The sequence below is a fragment of the Lepidothrix coronata genome, unplaced genomic scaffold (assembly GCF_001604755.1).
Source record: "Lepidothrix coronata isolate B3197 unplaced genomic scaffold, Lepidothrix_coronata-1.0 Scaffold5, whole genome shotgun sequence".
Classification (NCBI taxonomy): Eukaryota; Metazoa; Chordata; class Aves; order Passeriformes; family Pipridae; genus Lepidothrix; species Lepidothrix coronata.
Window position 1 is genome coordinate 2,027,939 of NW_016690185.1, and position 13,794 is coordinate 2,041,732.

Here is a 13,794-nt window from a genome sequence, read left to right on the forward strand (position 1 = left end):
AGATACAGCAAGTTGATCGGTTTTACAGAAGGGTCTGGCAGAAGACCCTAGGCAAACAGTTAGGTCCTCATGGTCTCATTGATTCATTTCTGTAACAGTACCAAGCTTTAACAGCTCAAGCAAGCAGAAAACCAACTGATTTATTTACCAACTTACTCATGCTGGTGACAGAGCCATCATATTACATCTGTTCTGATGTGCCTGTTACATGCCATCACATTCATTCCCAACACCCCTCCTGAGCCAGAGAGTCATCCAGTGCCATGTGCCAAGCCCTAAGACATCCATGCAGGCCAGGCAGATGTGGCATGGGACCCCCAGGGAACACACAGCCTCCTAGAGCAGCAGCCAGGAGTCACCTAGGACAGCTCAGAGCACTATAGATCCATGTCTGCTCTTCAGCAAAAGTCACCTCCTCTTGACGTTTATTTTTAAGCTCAATTTCAAGCTAAATCCTCCCCTGAACTTGCCTGAAGCTTGAAGCTCTTCCCTGTGGAAAATCACTGGCATGAGACGGAGTCACTGCATGCTGTCAGCTGGCTCCAGTTTCTGGGGGTTTTTACTGGGGGGGTTTTAGCATGAGCAAGTCAGGAGACAGGTCTGTGATAATGATGGGAAATCCTGTCCTTTGCAATATTCCAGGAGCTGGAAAAGTCATCAACTTCACTGTAAATGCAATGGTTTCCCACAAAGCAGTGAGTGAGAGAAGGATCCAGGGCATAGATGATGCTCTGAGGCCTGGTGCAGCAGGACATCGAAGCTGTTCGGGAAGAATAGGGGAGGTCTCGCAGCAGCTCTGGCTGGGCAACTTGCTGGGAGAGCTCGTAAGTGTTGTAATTGGAACGCTGTCATCATGCCATTAAAAAACCACCATTAAAAAAAAAAACTTCTGAAAATTCCAGGATTCAGGCAAGCAAGCAGGAAAAAAATCCTGAAGTCTATTTTTGGACCAGCCAGGTGGGCACAAAAACAATTTTCCTTGTGAATTGCCAAGAGAATAGTCTATAAATACTGCTCAGGTCACCAGGGATTTGAGAATTAGTTACATGTTTAATATGCTCTCACTTCTCATCACCAGGGAGAAAAGAAAGAAAAAGAGCTTCATCATCTCATTAGACTATATTCTTTGAGAAATAAGAAGACTACAGCAGGAATGAGGAGAGGGCTGAAATCTCACGGCAGATCCTAAATGGGTTGTACAACTTAGTTGTCCTGCAGCAGAGATTGCTTGTGTTAGGCAATGAAACATGACAGAGAATGTCTACCAAGTAGATGGCACAGACCTCACGTGGCACTGGTGCCATGGGAGTACTCCCAGCCTGTCTGGCTGCTAGAACAAGAAATGCTTTTTTCACGTTTTGCAGTGTGATGAAAGGCATCCAAGTAACCACCTGAGCTGGCTGGCAATTTGTACCTTGGTGTCAGTACACATCTCTTTACTTAACCTCAAATCAGTTTGCAGCCTATCACTTTCTCTCAATCAGAGACAGCTATTTGCTCACTTTAGAGGTACTTAGATGGATTAAATACACATTCCAGGTGTCAAAGCCCTTTTAGATCTGCGTCCTATCTCTCCTATGGTTCTCCAAAATCCATGTATTTTGGGGAAACTTAGAAATTTGGAAATTAGCAAATCTTCTAACTTTGCTGTCAATCCAGGCATGAACTCTGAAGCCACAACTCCTCAGAGTGAGCGCATCACCTATCTTATGCAGGCAAACATTTTTAGAAGGTTTGTTACAAGATGATGCTATTTAACGGGTTTTTTTCCAGCTGACTGGATTAAGAAATTACTCCAACCGTTGACCAAATTTGAGATTAATTGGTCCAGCCACTTCTTAAGTGCAAAGTCTTCACAGATAAGACACCTTCCTAGACACGCCTATTCTCTCAGGGGCTGGATGTATCTTCAAAAACAGAGGGATATTATTTGGGAAGTTTGACAAATGAGGATCACCCAAACATTTTCTTAGGACATGGCAGGTTCCTGATGTACCTTCAAGGTCTAGCTGGCCAAGCATGGCTCCTGTGGCTAGGTTGGTCCTTTGCCCAGGGTCACTCACACTCCAAGCCCCACTGTACAGACACACTGGGAGAAAGTAGACATTGCATAAATGGGGCCTTTCACATTTTTGAAAAATTGGGTATTTATTTCCTGTGCTTCTCCCTAAGGAAGATCTTGTTGCAATTTCCCCACTGGCAAGCAGCATTTTTCCAGTTTTGTTCAAATCTAAGGTTCTCAAAGAGACCTCATCTTGCCCCCAGTCCCTCTGCCTGAGTTTCTCTCCACATGCCCAGCCTGCAGCAAAACCAACCTTTTCTCCAGCCACAGCAGGTAGGGTGGACAGTCACATTTCAATGTCGTAAAGGCTTGACCAAATCGGTACTGTGGGAACTTCTGGAGTTCTGCTTCGGACATTGGTCGAAAATCCAGGACTGCATCTGACCAGAAAGGTAACTCTTCCTTGGGAGTGCTTTTAAAGATCTGCCACCTAAAAGGACACAGAGAAAAACCTAGAAAACTTCACTGCCAGTGCTCTGCCGTGTTATGTGTCACATCAATCTTAGCACAAACTCAGGAGCTCAGGAACCTGCTTCTGCTCATCAGTACAGCTCTGAAAGGTTAATAGCAACAGGGAAACATTGCTGCCTGCTACTGCAATACCTGCCTGGACAAATAGGCAGAGGGTTGGCACAGCCGAGCTTGACACACTGGGGTAAATAAACTGCAGAGAGTTCTTCCAGCAATAGTGTATGTACAGAGTTCCCATGTACAGGGTCCCTGCCACAACCTGGCTGGACCTGGTAGGGCCACTTGCACACCTGCGCATAGTTCTTTGGATACCCATAAAGCTAGAGTGCCCAGTCTCAACACTCCCAAGAGGCAAATTTCTGTGTACATAATAGGCAGCATAAAACACCCCAAACACACCCACCCCTGTGGGAAACCAAACAGGTGTTCAGCCCAGAAAGCCACAGACAGCTACCCAGTGAGAGGCCTCAGAGATAACAATGGACACCCCTAACTGGATCCCTGTACCCAGTTGCTGAAGCTGGAAGATCCTGCAGTCCCATCCCTATGAAGACCACCCCTGCTGCAAGCAACTGGTGGATGACAGGGAGGAAAACATCAGTTATTGAAATACACTTGGCACTGGTCATTCTTGAATGGTTTTTCTGTGCACACCTATGCATGAATTTTGCCTAAAAATACATCATATCTGAGCAGTTGCAATGCAGTTTCTTGGGAATACAGTCATAAAACCTAGTTCATGAAGGGAATACACCTGAACTCCAGCAAGGAAAACCTCTCTGACTGCTCCAGAACACAGCACAAACACACCAAAGGCTGCCCCAGGAGGTCATTCTTACCCAGAGACCAGGTGAATGCCAGCCTCTGATGCCTCGGCTGAGTTGCTGATGGCAAAAAGGTAAGTGAAAGTCTCTTTGAACCACTGCTTCTGCACGTGAATCGGTGTGCCTGCGTGTGAATGAAATTAAACATGCAGAGAGGAATAATGCAAAGAATAGAAATGTACAAATGAGTGTCAAGGATATGGGACAGACAGAGAACACAGGTGAAGGCACTTTTCTTCCTGAGCCTCCGTGCATCGCTGCACACCTGCACACATGGCTGCATAGGGTGCTAAGGGCAATGCCACGGTGAACTTCACGAACCTGGGTACGTGTGAGGAATGAGCATCCCAGCGGCAACATCACTCGTTGTGTTGGGGCTGAACTGGTCTGAAAGGACTGTCACAGAGCAGCTGGGACAAGCCTCCACAATGCACAGTGCTGTGGACAGGCCGATGACTCCCGCGCCAACCACTGCGACCTTGGGTGCTGCCATCTCCAGGATACAGAGGCAGAGGAAAAAGAAACGTACCTGCATTCAGAAACAACATATCACATGTCACTATTATCCAGGCCTCACACTCTCATCAGGCTATGAAATACCCACACAAGATGTAACATAAGCCCCCCAGAGCAACTAATTGAAGGCTAACTGCTGCACACAACCAAGGCGAAAGTGAGGATTAAAAGAATCATCAGCCTTTGATACGATGACAAATTTTTGAAAAGTACTTCATCCTCGGCACAGGAGCAGAGGGCAAGAGAGAGATCTGTACATGCACCACTGGTGTTTTGGCTGTTTTGGGGCAAGGTTTTTTTAATAAAACCCAAGGGATTGAGGCACCCATAGAGTTTTCAATCATGTCAGGTGCAAAAGTCATGGAGCCCTGAAGAAACTGGCTTTTTGGCACCATAAGGAAAAAGGTTGTTTGAATATTGGGATCTCCAGCAATGAGAGCTGCTGCTGCCTGGGCAGCAGAAGCAAATTGCACAGGAGCCAAATTGGTTACGCTGAGGAAAGGGTCCAGCCATGGTGGGAGATGCTTCTTCTGAACATTCATCTTAGTTCTCCTGCCCCCAGGGACTGTGTTACCTGCTTAGCTCTGTCCTAGGAAACAGGAATTTTACATATTAAACAGAATGAATATTCTCACATGGTACAGCCTGGCTGTTTACATGCCCACATCCAAAAACTGTTTGGGCCATGGTGCCTTGGGAGGAAAAGTGCGGCAAGAGAAGCTACCTGTGTTCTGGGGGATTTTGTGCCCCTAGTGACTGGAGGTCTTCAAATCCATTCCTGGCCTTTGTACCTGCCAGCATGGCCCACTACCTTGGACAGATCTGTGGGCATCCAAGGTTGCCATGCTCTCTCAGCAACAGACAGTGGTCCCCAGGAGCCAGCCAGTTTTGCTGCCTGAAGAGCCTGTACATTTGCCTCTCTCTGCCTTGCTTTATAAGTTGCTTTATGTCCTGGAGCAGCTCTACTCCACTCCTCAGAATTTTCAACTGCTGATTGCTACTCCAAGAGGTGCAGTGGTTTTATTTTCCCTTGTCCTGGCCAAGTTTTGGAGCTTGGCACCTGTCCCGGTGAGTGGTGCACAGCTCCTGGTTGACAATCACCTGACTGCCCATCCCAGCGAGGTGCCAGCCTGTGTGCCTGGCCCCAGCCAGTTCATAGTTTTCACACTGGCAAAGGCATGAAGCAGAACTGAACCATGCAGCTCAGTGCACCCTACAAATTCCCAGAAGCCAGAACTAAATGGGCCCAAAAGAGAGAGACTGGGCAACCTCAGAGGTGATAAATCCTTTAGCAGCTTTGAACCAGGTGAGCTGGGGTGCATCTGCCAGCTCAGGCATCCCATCAAGGGATTACTGTCAAAAGCTAAGCAGGGATCATAGAGTCACAGAATCACAGAATATGCTGAGTTGGAAGGGACCCACAAGGATCATCGAGTCCAACCCTTAGCCTCGCACAGGACCATCCCCAAGAGTCACACCACGTGCCTGAGAGTATCATCCAAATGCTTCTTGAACTCTGCCAGAGTTGGTGCTGTGACCACTTCTCTGGGGAGCCTGTTCCAGTGCCCAACCACCCTCTGGGTGAAGAACCTTTTTCTAATATCCAATCTAAACCTCCTCTGACACAATTTCAGGTCATTCCCTTGGATCTTGTCACTGGTCACCATAGAGAAAAGATCGGTGTCTGACCCTCCTCTTCCCCTCATGAGGAAGTTGCAGACTGCAATGAGGTTTCCCCTCAGTCTCCTCTTCTCCAGGCTGAACAGACATGTGCCCTCAGCAGCTCCTCATACAGCTGCTTCCCCTCAAGGCCCTTCATCATCTTTGTTGCCCTACTTTGGACACTCTCTAATAGCTCTATATCTTTCTTGTATTGCAGTGCCCAAAACTGCACACAGTATTCAAGGTGAGGCCACACCAGTGCAGAGCAGAGCAGGAAAATCCCCTCCCTCCAGTGGCTGGCGATGCTTTGCCTGATGCCCCTCAGGACACACTTGGCCCTCCTGGCCCTCCAGGGCACTGCTGACTCATATTCAACTTGCGGTCAACCAGGATGTAGGGGAAGAATCTCCTCTGCCTGTGGCTCTTTTTTTTTCCTGGAGTATATTATCTAGCAATATTCACTCTTGGAGAGGATGCTGAGTGAGATGGACCTTTGGTTTTGTGCCCTTATGGTTCTGCTTTCTCCTATGGGACTTGCTTATCATTGACTAGAAATCCAGCCTCACTAATTGCTGAGAACCTTTTCTGGAAACCAGTGCCTGCAGTTATAATGATGGGCTGATTTCCCATCTTCCTGTGGCTTTTGGCATATTTGATGTAAATTTAGGCAAGACAAACTGTGTGAGATTATGATAGGTCAGGTTTATTTATGAGATCCTTGCTCATAACTGTTCACACAGCTTCTCACTTACCCCTGAGGTTTTACTACCTAAAATTTGACGTCTCTACTAGGTAGGAAGGGAAAGAGGAACAGGCAGTGTTCTTGTCATTGCATTCCTTCTGCATCACAGCCAAGGGTTGTTAGCAACCTCTCAGGGCAACGCTTAAGTTTCTTCATATTAATTATCACATCTTCTTTCGTAAGCTGACTATAAAAGTGCCCTCACAGTGGGGAAAGAGGATGGAGTGTGGGGGGGGCAAGTGGACCCTGAACCACAATTGGTGGCCTGCATGGCTGACAGCCAGAAACTCAGTATGGAAAATTGTTAGGGAAAGGAGAAGAGAAATGAAGAATATTAGTAACAAGAAACTGGGGGGGGGAATAATAATTCTGTAACTACTTAGGAAAATTGGTTCTGAGAAAGGTATTTAAACATATTTGTAATAACAAACCTTCTCACTCAGCACTGGTAGCTGTGGAAATAGCGTGTGGTTCTCAGCGCACCCAGCGAGTCTCCCAGCAGTCCATGGACAAGCACAGCCCTTCTTTTTCAGCTGCCCTGGAACATATGCAGTGGGTACATTATGCATCTGCCAGAGATGTGCTCTCAGTTGTCCCTCACAACTCTCCTTTGCTGAAGCCCTTAGACTGTGATGGAGATTGAATTTCTGGACTGACCTTCCTTCCCTTCCCCAGGGAAGAAAGAGGAGCTGTGGCTTGGGGGAGGCTCAGGTTTCAGAAGTCCTTCCAGTTCAGATAGCATTTTTGCAGACGAGCCGGTTCGATATCAACTGATCCCAATGTTGCAAAATCCAGTGAGGGCAGGAAGGGGCTGCTGACAGTGCTGGAGTCTACAGGAACAGCTCAGAAGGCCATGACACACCCATTAAATGCAGTGTTTTTCTAGCACTTACTACTGCCGTTCAGGAGCACATCAAGCCTTCATGTGCTAATGTGCCAAAAATCAACTGGGTGCAAAGCAGAGCTACACACAGCTAGTATCAGCAAGTGCAGCTTGGGCTTTGCAGAACCACTGACCATGCTATGAATGCAAGGCTCACCTATGGCTCTGCCCTGGCAGCACAGCCTGGGCAGGGGGCACAGGAGGAGAAACTACTTTTAGCTGATGTGGGAGCCCAGCTTAGTCCCAGCAGAGGGACATTTCTTGTCCTGTCAGACAGGCCTGTACTGAGGGTTTTGCAAAAATCAGCCTTTAAAAGGCAGACCAGTTGCAGTAACTGCTGGGGAGGGAGGCAAATGGTGTCAAGTACTGTTTAGCTCTCTGTCCCTACATAGTGTCAGAAGAATGGGACAGAAGCCAGAGAGAGTCACCTGGAAGCTGTAATTCCCCAGCAATGAGGACACCAGCTGCCTGATGTGGGTTTCATGGTCCTGCCACCCTCCTGCTCCTCCCAAGCCAGAATGAATTATTTTTAAAAATATTGAGATATTTTGTGACATGACTTCATCTCCCAACTCAGGCAACAGTAGACAATGCCAGCCTCATGTGTCTCAAGGGTATCCTTATTCTTTCTTGCCTCCCATAGCTGTATGTCATCACTAAGTGCCACAAACCTTCAGCTGTAACGTCATTCTAGCAGTGGACAACATGATCAATATGGATAAATATACTGGTCCCCAACACACACACACACACACACACACCATGCACACCCACTGCCAGCTGCAGCTGCAGCCTGCAAACACAGCAGGCTGACCACTCTGAGCTTGTGTTGCAACCCATCTAGCCTACCAAAATAAGCATATTTACACACCCAAATAAACAGTGGAAAAAGCCCAGCTGAACTGTTGACCATAAAATGGAACAGGAAGTAACTGAAAAAAAACAAAATTTGCTATATATAAGTCCTGTGGGTTTTTTTAAACTAACTCTCATTGTAATTAAGTACTGAAATACACTTTTGAATTGCTTGAAGCCTGTGGTACCAGGAAGCAAAAGCTCCAGCCTTTCTGAACTGCTGGAGGGGCTCCTCACCCACCAGAGCAGCTGCACCCACTGTCCCTGTCAGTGCCTGCCATGGAGCACTTTTTCCCTTCCTTTTTTTTTTGCTGATCACTTTTGTTTATTCACTTCCCCAGTTTACAAGCACCCTTGGTGTTGATTGCCTTCAGATGATTCCAGAGAGGGGTTTTGCCAGGCAAAAACATGGTGCTCATGATCCACTCCTGGGCGTTTGCTGAGGAGGAGGAGGAGGTACTGATTTTGTCCTTTTGACTCTGGCCTAGTCCCTTTTCTGCCATTTGGGCTGCCCTGTGAGATGTACATTCGGGAAGTGCCACAGAAGGAAGGCAAGGCTGTTCTCTCTTCACTGAACAAGGGACCACTGTCAGAAAGCAGGTGTCACAGGGGACCACTGTCAGAAAGCAGGTGTCACAGGGGACCACAGAAAGCCACCGTCACAGGGGACCCCGGGCCGACCAGGGAGGCTTCAGCTCGTCCTTCAGATGGCTGTTCGCATGCACGGGAAACAGCTCCCTAACCCTAAAATGCTAGGTTATACCGCCCCCTCAGCTACCTGCAAGTCCCCTTCAGCAGCAGCACCTACGCGCCGAGCGCTGCTCTTGCTTCCCTCCCAAACCGGAGAGGTCTGCGGTCCTCGCTCGCCGCAGGCCGGGGACTATGGAGCCCGTCGCCGCTCTGTGCGGGGAGAGGCTGCGATCCCGGATCTTCCCCCCGGCCAAGCCCTGCGGTTCACCCCTCCCGCCCCGGTATGTGTGCTGAGCCTTCCCGGCCCCGGCTCTGGAAGCTGGGCTGCGCCCGCGGGAACGCCCGGGGGCAGCGCCCAGTCCCGGGGGGCGCTTCTCCGGCCCTCGGCAGCAAAAGGGCTCCGGCATGCAGCATTTCCCTCTTCGGCTGGAAGTACAAGTCTGAAAACAACCCAAGCGGGGAGAGCAGGCGATACCTGGTGAGGAGGAGGCCCCCAGTCCCGCCTGGAAGAGCCGCCCTCCCGGGCAGCGCGGGGACACGTGCGGGAGCGGCCGGAGCGCCTTGCCCGGGGGCTGCCGCTGCCCCCCTGCCCCAGGGCACCCCCGGGCCCAGCTCCGCCCCCCGCCGCGAATGAAGGAGCTGTTTGTGCCCGGGCAGTGCCCTCCCCCGGCGCTGGCAGCACGCCCGGAGCGCCCGGCGGCCGCGCGTCGGCCCTGCCGGGGCCCGGCCAGAACTTTCCCCCTTGATATTTCCCCAGCGCGCTCCAGAGGAGGCTCAACGGGACCCGCTGTGCTGCAGGGAATACATTGTCCTTTTTTCCTCCCTCACAGGCAGTTATGTTCTGAGTGTTTCTGAAGCTGCCTTAGGGTTGCCACAGCGCTTGAGCGATCGTGCGAGCGGTTGGGAGGGGAACTCCAGCCATCGCAGGTCGGTGAGGTACGAGTCCTTGCCAAACCGCAAACCCGTAATAAGCACAGCCAGGCAGGGCTGTTTTCAGCGGAAAAACACAAGTTTGTCAAAAAATAAACCTCTCTGCAGGATCGCTAGGATGAAATTATATAGCATATACCCCAGTTTATCGCCTCCAGGGCATTTGCCTTTGGCAGGACATTTTGGCTAATATTTGACAGCCTGAGCATTCGTCCCTGAACATGCTCATCAGGACAGTGTTTGCCAACCACTCCTCTTCAGCCCTGTCGAACAGCTTCTGCCATGGATCTTCCAGGCAAGTGCCTTTTCTTTATAGTCATTTAAATACAGACCAGCAGTCATCCGAAGGATATCTCTATGTACAGCAACAGTGTGCACAACATATGGCAAACTTCTCCCAATCTAGCTGTGTTCTTAAATGGTAAAACTAAAGACACGATATATTACACATGTGTAGGCATAATTCCCCCAAATTATAGTGTAGCTTGATTTTTCTGTGTTCTGAAAATAGGGCATTAAGACAGGGAAAGCAGCAGAAGAACAGAAGTTTACTTGTTTAGAAATGAAATTGTTGATGGGCATGGTGCATTGATTGTAAAATGAACACTATTCTAAGCCATTACAGGATATCTGCAGTAACTTTGGAGAGAATCCTTTCACATATGGAAATTTCCCTCAAATAGGTCGCAGTGCCAGCTAATATTAAAACTGCCTGCTACTTCTCCTCCTGAGATTCTACTGCTTATTGCTTATAACTTTGCCAAATTTGAATTATTTGGATTGAAATGTTCTGTGACAGATGTTGGTGCAAGGCTGAATGTTTCATGGAATTCCCAATGTATCTTTTCCTGAGAATGAGATGCAGGAAATTCAAGCTGATTGGGGATACCAAATCTTATTGTAATGTTATTGCATAACAAGAATCTTCTATGGGCTAAAGTATTTTGGAAAGGTGAACACATTGTGTTTTGTGAAAGCACCCATAAGTAAAGTACAACATATTTTAGGATGAGGAAAAAGCTTTTTTCCATGTAATCTAGATATGTGACTTCCTACCACAAATGTTTGTTTATCCATGCAGGCATCTATAGGGGGAAACAATTTCAACTCTTTAGTGCTGCCATTGATTTTCTTACTTCTGCTCTTCCCTAAAATGAACAGCACAATATAGATCCTCTAATTCCCAGAGCCCTGATAAACTGAAGATCAGCCATTCTGTATTGAGGCCTTCAAGATATGAGAAATTTTTTGCTACAGATGTTGGTGTTCTCTTGTGAAAAATGGGAAAAAGGACAAGAACAGACAAGAAGATCCGTGTAACAGCCCAACCGCTAAAGATCCCCTGGATGTTTGTGTATGTATTATTCTGTGTATTGTGCAAAGTATGTCCTTTTGAACTAACAAATAATTGGCTAAATAGTATTCCAAGTGCAACCTTCACCTATTTGTAGTTTGAGAATGCTCCTGACAAACTGTGATAGTGGCTGTCGTATCCTTTAATTTAGTGCAAGTCATGATTTGGGCACTCAGGAAGAGAGCACCAGCCTTCTGGCATAGAACAAACACAGCCCTAATTGTACTTGGAGCTCTTTGTGAACCATGACTGGCAGTGGTATTCCAGCACACCACCAGCCCAGCTCAAGCAGTGCTGAAGAAGTGTTTCCCTTTACCTTAGCATTCCTTTTGCTTTGTATACTCTCCTGAATAGACCCATAATGATAAGCAGAAATGACCTCTCTGAAAACAGGATGCTGACCTGCTTCTAGTCTTGTGAATGACATGAATCATTTATGTGCCACTTCTTTAACCAGTTCAAAGATCAAGTCAAGCATCAGTGTCCATGGCAAGTTACCATTTCAGCAGAAAGTTTAAGATGGGCCTCGTTTTGCTGTTTGCCTATTATTTACTTACTTCTGGAGAAATTCTCTCAATATAAGGAAGGAACCAGTAGTTCTGACATTCCTGTTGAAAAGCTTTGTGAAAATATTTGCTGAGAGATTGCCCAGTTATCCCTGGTTCTTTTGCTATGTTCATGATCACCTCAGTCAAAACCACTTTTTAATCACATCACTGGCAATGAGACTGTGGCGAGAATCTTTACAAGAATCACCCCTTATGTTTTTTTCTTATTCCTGTGCAAGTCTGTTCATCTCCACATGTAACATTATGAGGCAATGTTAATAACTACATGCCTGTGAGCACTCCATAGAGGGATCCTACTCATCTGCAGCAAACACTTGAGCAGTATCCATGCCTGCGTGCTAGACAGGAATTCAGAGAGAGAAGAGTTGGTTTGTCACTAAATGAGATATTTCCCATTACTTCTGATTATTCATAAACCTAGGTTAGTAATTTATTTGAAAGATTTGTGCACAAACCTCTCTGCAATCATTTTTTATATACCAGTCGTATTAAAAAAGGATGTTTCCCCTTTTGAGGTGTATACTTTTTAGGCTTGATTTTTCTCAGCTTGATTGAGCTCAGTGCTCTTGAAATCAGTATATCAGGGATGATTCAAATTTCTCAACTTCAACAAACAACTATTTGGACCATTTATTACGGTTACTTTCAGGGAGGAACATAAATCACCTGGCAAGGACATATCAAGCCTTCAAAACACAAATGACGAAGCAAAGTGATGGATGTAACTTGATCAGAAAACGTAAGATTAATAAAATAAGAATAGAAAGTTGAGTTACTTGCACTAATTAGAGATTTAAGGGAAGTGAAGAATGAATAGGTTCCCGAGAAGGTCTAAGGGGCCAAAAAATGAGGAATAGGGCTATAAATTACTGCAATTCCTGTTTTCCTGGCACTGTCTGCCCACTCCAATGCCTGCATGAGGAAGCTACAGTTAGTTTTCACATCCACTGAACACCAAGTGTTCATGTACATTGTTCTGTCATTTCTGTAGTCACCTACTCTCTTTACTGATAACTCATACCCATTCTACAGTATCTGCAGCTATTTTTGTCACTACTGAATGTGTCTGAGGGACTACTGCCCCAGTCAGCTTATACAAATAAAAGCAAAAAAAAAATATAATATTCTTTCCGTAACTGAAGTGCAAAATATGTCACATTTTTCATGTGCATTTTGTCATAGTCACCATCTAACACATTACCCAAACCTTGGTTTACACCTGCAAACACAAACAGGGAAAAGACATACACATGATACTTGCTAGCTTAAACCATAAATGGTTTTTGCTGTGGAATGCCAAAACGCCAGCCAGGCCTCTATAAGGGACTGTGAACCAAATGGACAGTTGGTGATAGGAGTTCATTAAATTAGGTAAAGGTGTAAAAATTAAAAATGTGTGTCTGACTTTATTCTTGCCCATAATTGCAGATAATAAATGCACATTTTAAAAAACCATTAAAATATATTGTATTGAATCCACAAATTCTGGGCAAACAAACTCCTTCCTATGAATACATACTTCCTCCATGTTACCAAAATGCACACTCTGTTTGGTACAGAATCTTGTACAAAGTTATTAGGCTACCAGTACATAGGTGTGCTTTAATCTTTCTTCCTGTGAAAGGTAACAATGCAGATACTAACTGACAGCATTTACTAGAATTTTCCCTGATAGAATAAACTTGTTATTTTGTGAACACTATATTTTTTTTTTTAAATTTTTGAGTTTAATTTCTCCCCTAGGAATCTGTTCTGGGATTCAGATGAGCATCTCTAAGATATTTGAAAAGGGCATAGGATGAATCCAGAGCCTCCTTTTTGCAGGCACAAATGCCTTTCTGGCATGAAGCTTCCATGACCTCACCTTTTCCTAAGCTCTTGCAAAAGGCAGTCACAGACCTTGCATGTTGCTGAGCCCAGTGCTGTGGAGGCTTCCTAAGTGACTGCACCTAAGGAGTTGGTAAAAATAAGCTGTGAAAGATGCAGGAGAAGGCCAATGAGTCCTGCACTCCATCCCAGCGCTGGGATGTCAGACCATCATCTGTTTCCACAGAGCCACTGCATAAAAGCCCTCAGCCTTCAGGCAGGCTTCACCCCTTGTTCAGACATTCAGGGTACTACTCAGAGCATATGATTACTGCACATAGTTTGCATAGCTTTTTTTTTCCTACATGGTTGTTCAAACTATAGAATTTTGCACATAGAAATTGAAGGGAATTGTTAAAGTAGAAAATAG

At 46.4% G+C, this 13,794-nt stretch overlaps 1 protein-coding gene across 6 annotated transcripts in view; it reads right to left on the reverse strand.

Annotated features, from left to right (window-relative positions):
- Nucleotides 1–13,794, reverse strand: part of LOC108503831 (solute carrier family 22 member 16-like) — a 51,988-nt gene that overhangs the window by 2,125 nt on the left and 36,069 nt on the right. For 3 of the 6 annotated variants that reach the window (XM_017828206.1, XM_017828226.1, XM_017828216.1), the window contains 4 exons: nt 6,709–6,815; nt 3,679–3,886; nt 3,373–3,481; nt 2,316–2,492 (listed from right to left, as the gene is read on the reverse strand). In XM_017828206.1, the coding sequence (XP_017683695.1) occupies nt 2,316–2,492; nt 3,373–3,481; nt 3,679–3,886; nt 6,709–6,815 (601 nt within the window). Of the gene's footprint in view, nt 1–106; nt 761–2,315; nt 2,493–3,372; nt 3,482–3,678; nt 3,887–6,708; nt 6,816–8,793; nt 8,908–9,180; nt 9,292–13,794 lie in introns of those variants that run through there. The other 3 variants (XM_017828250.1, XM_017828257.1, XM_017828234.1) reach the window with 3 other exon arrangements.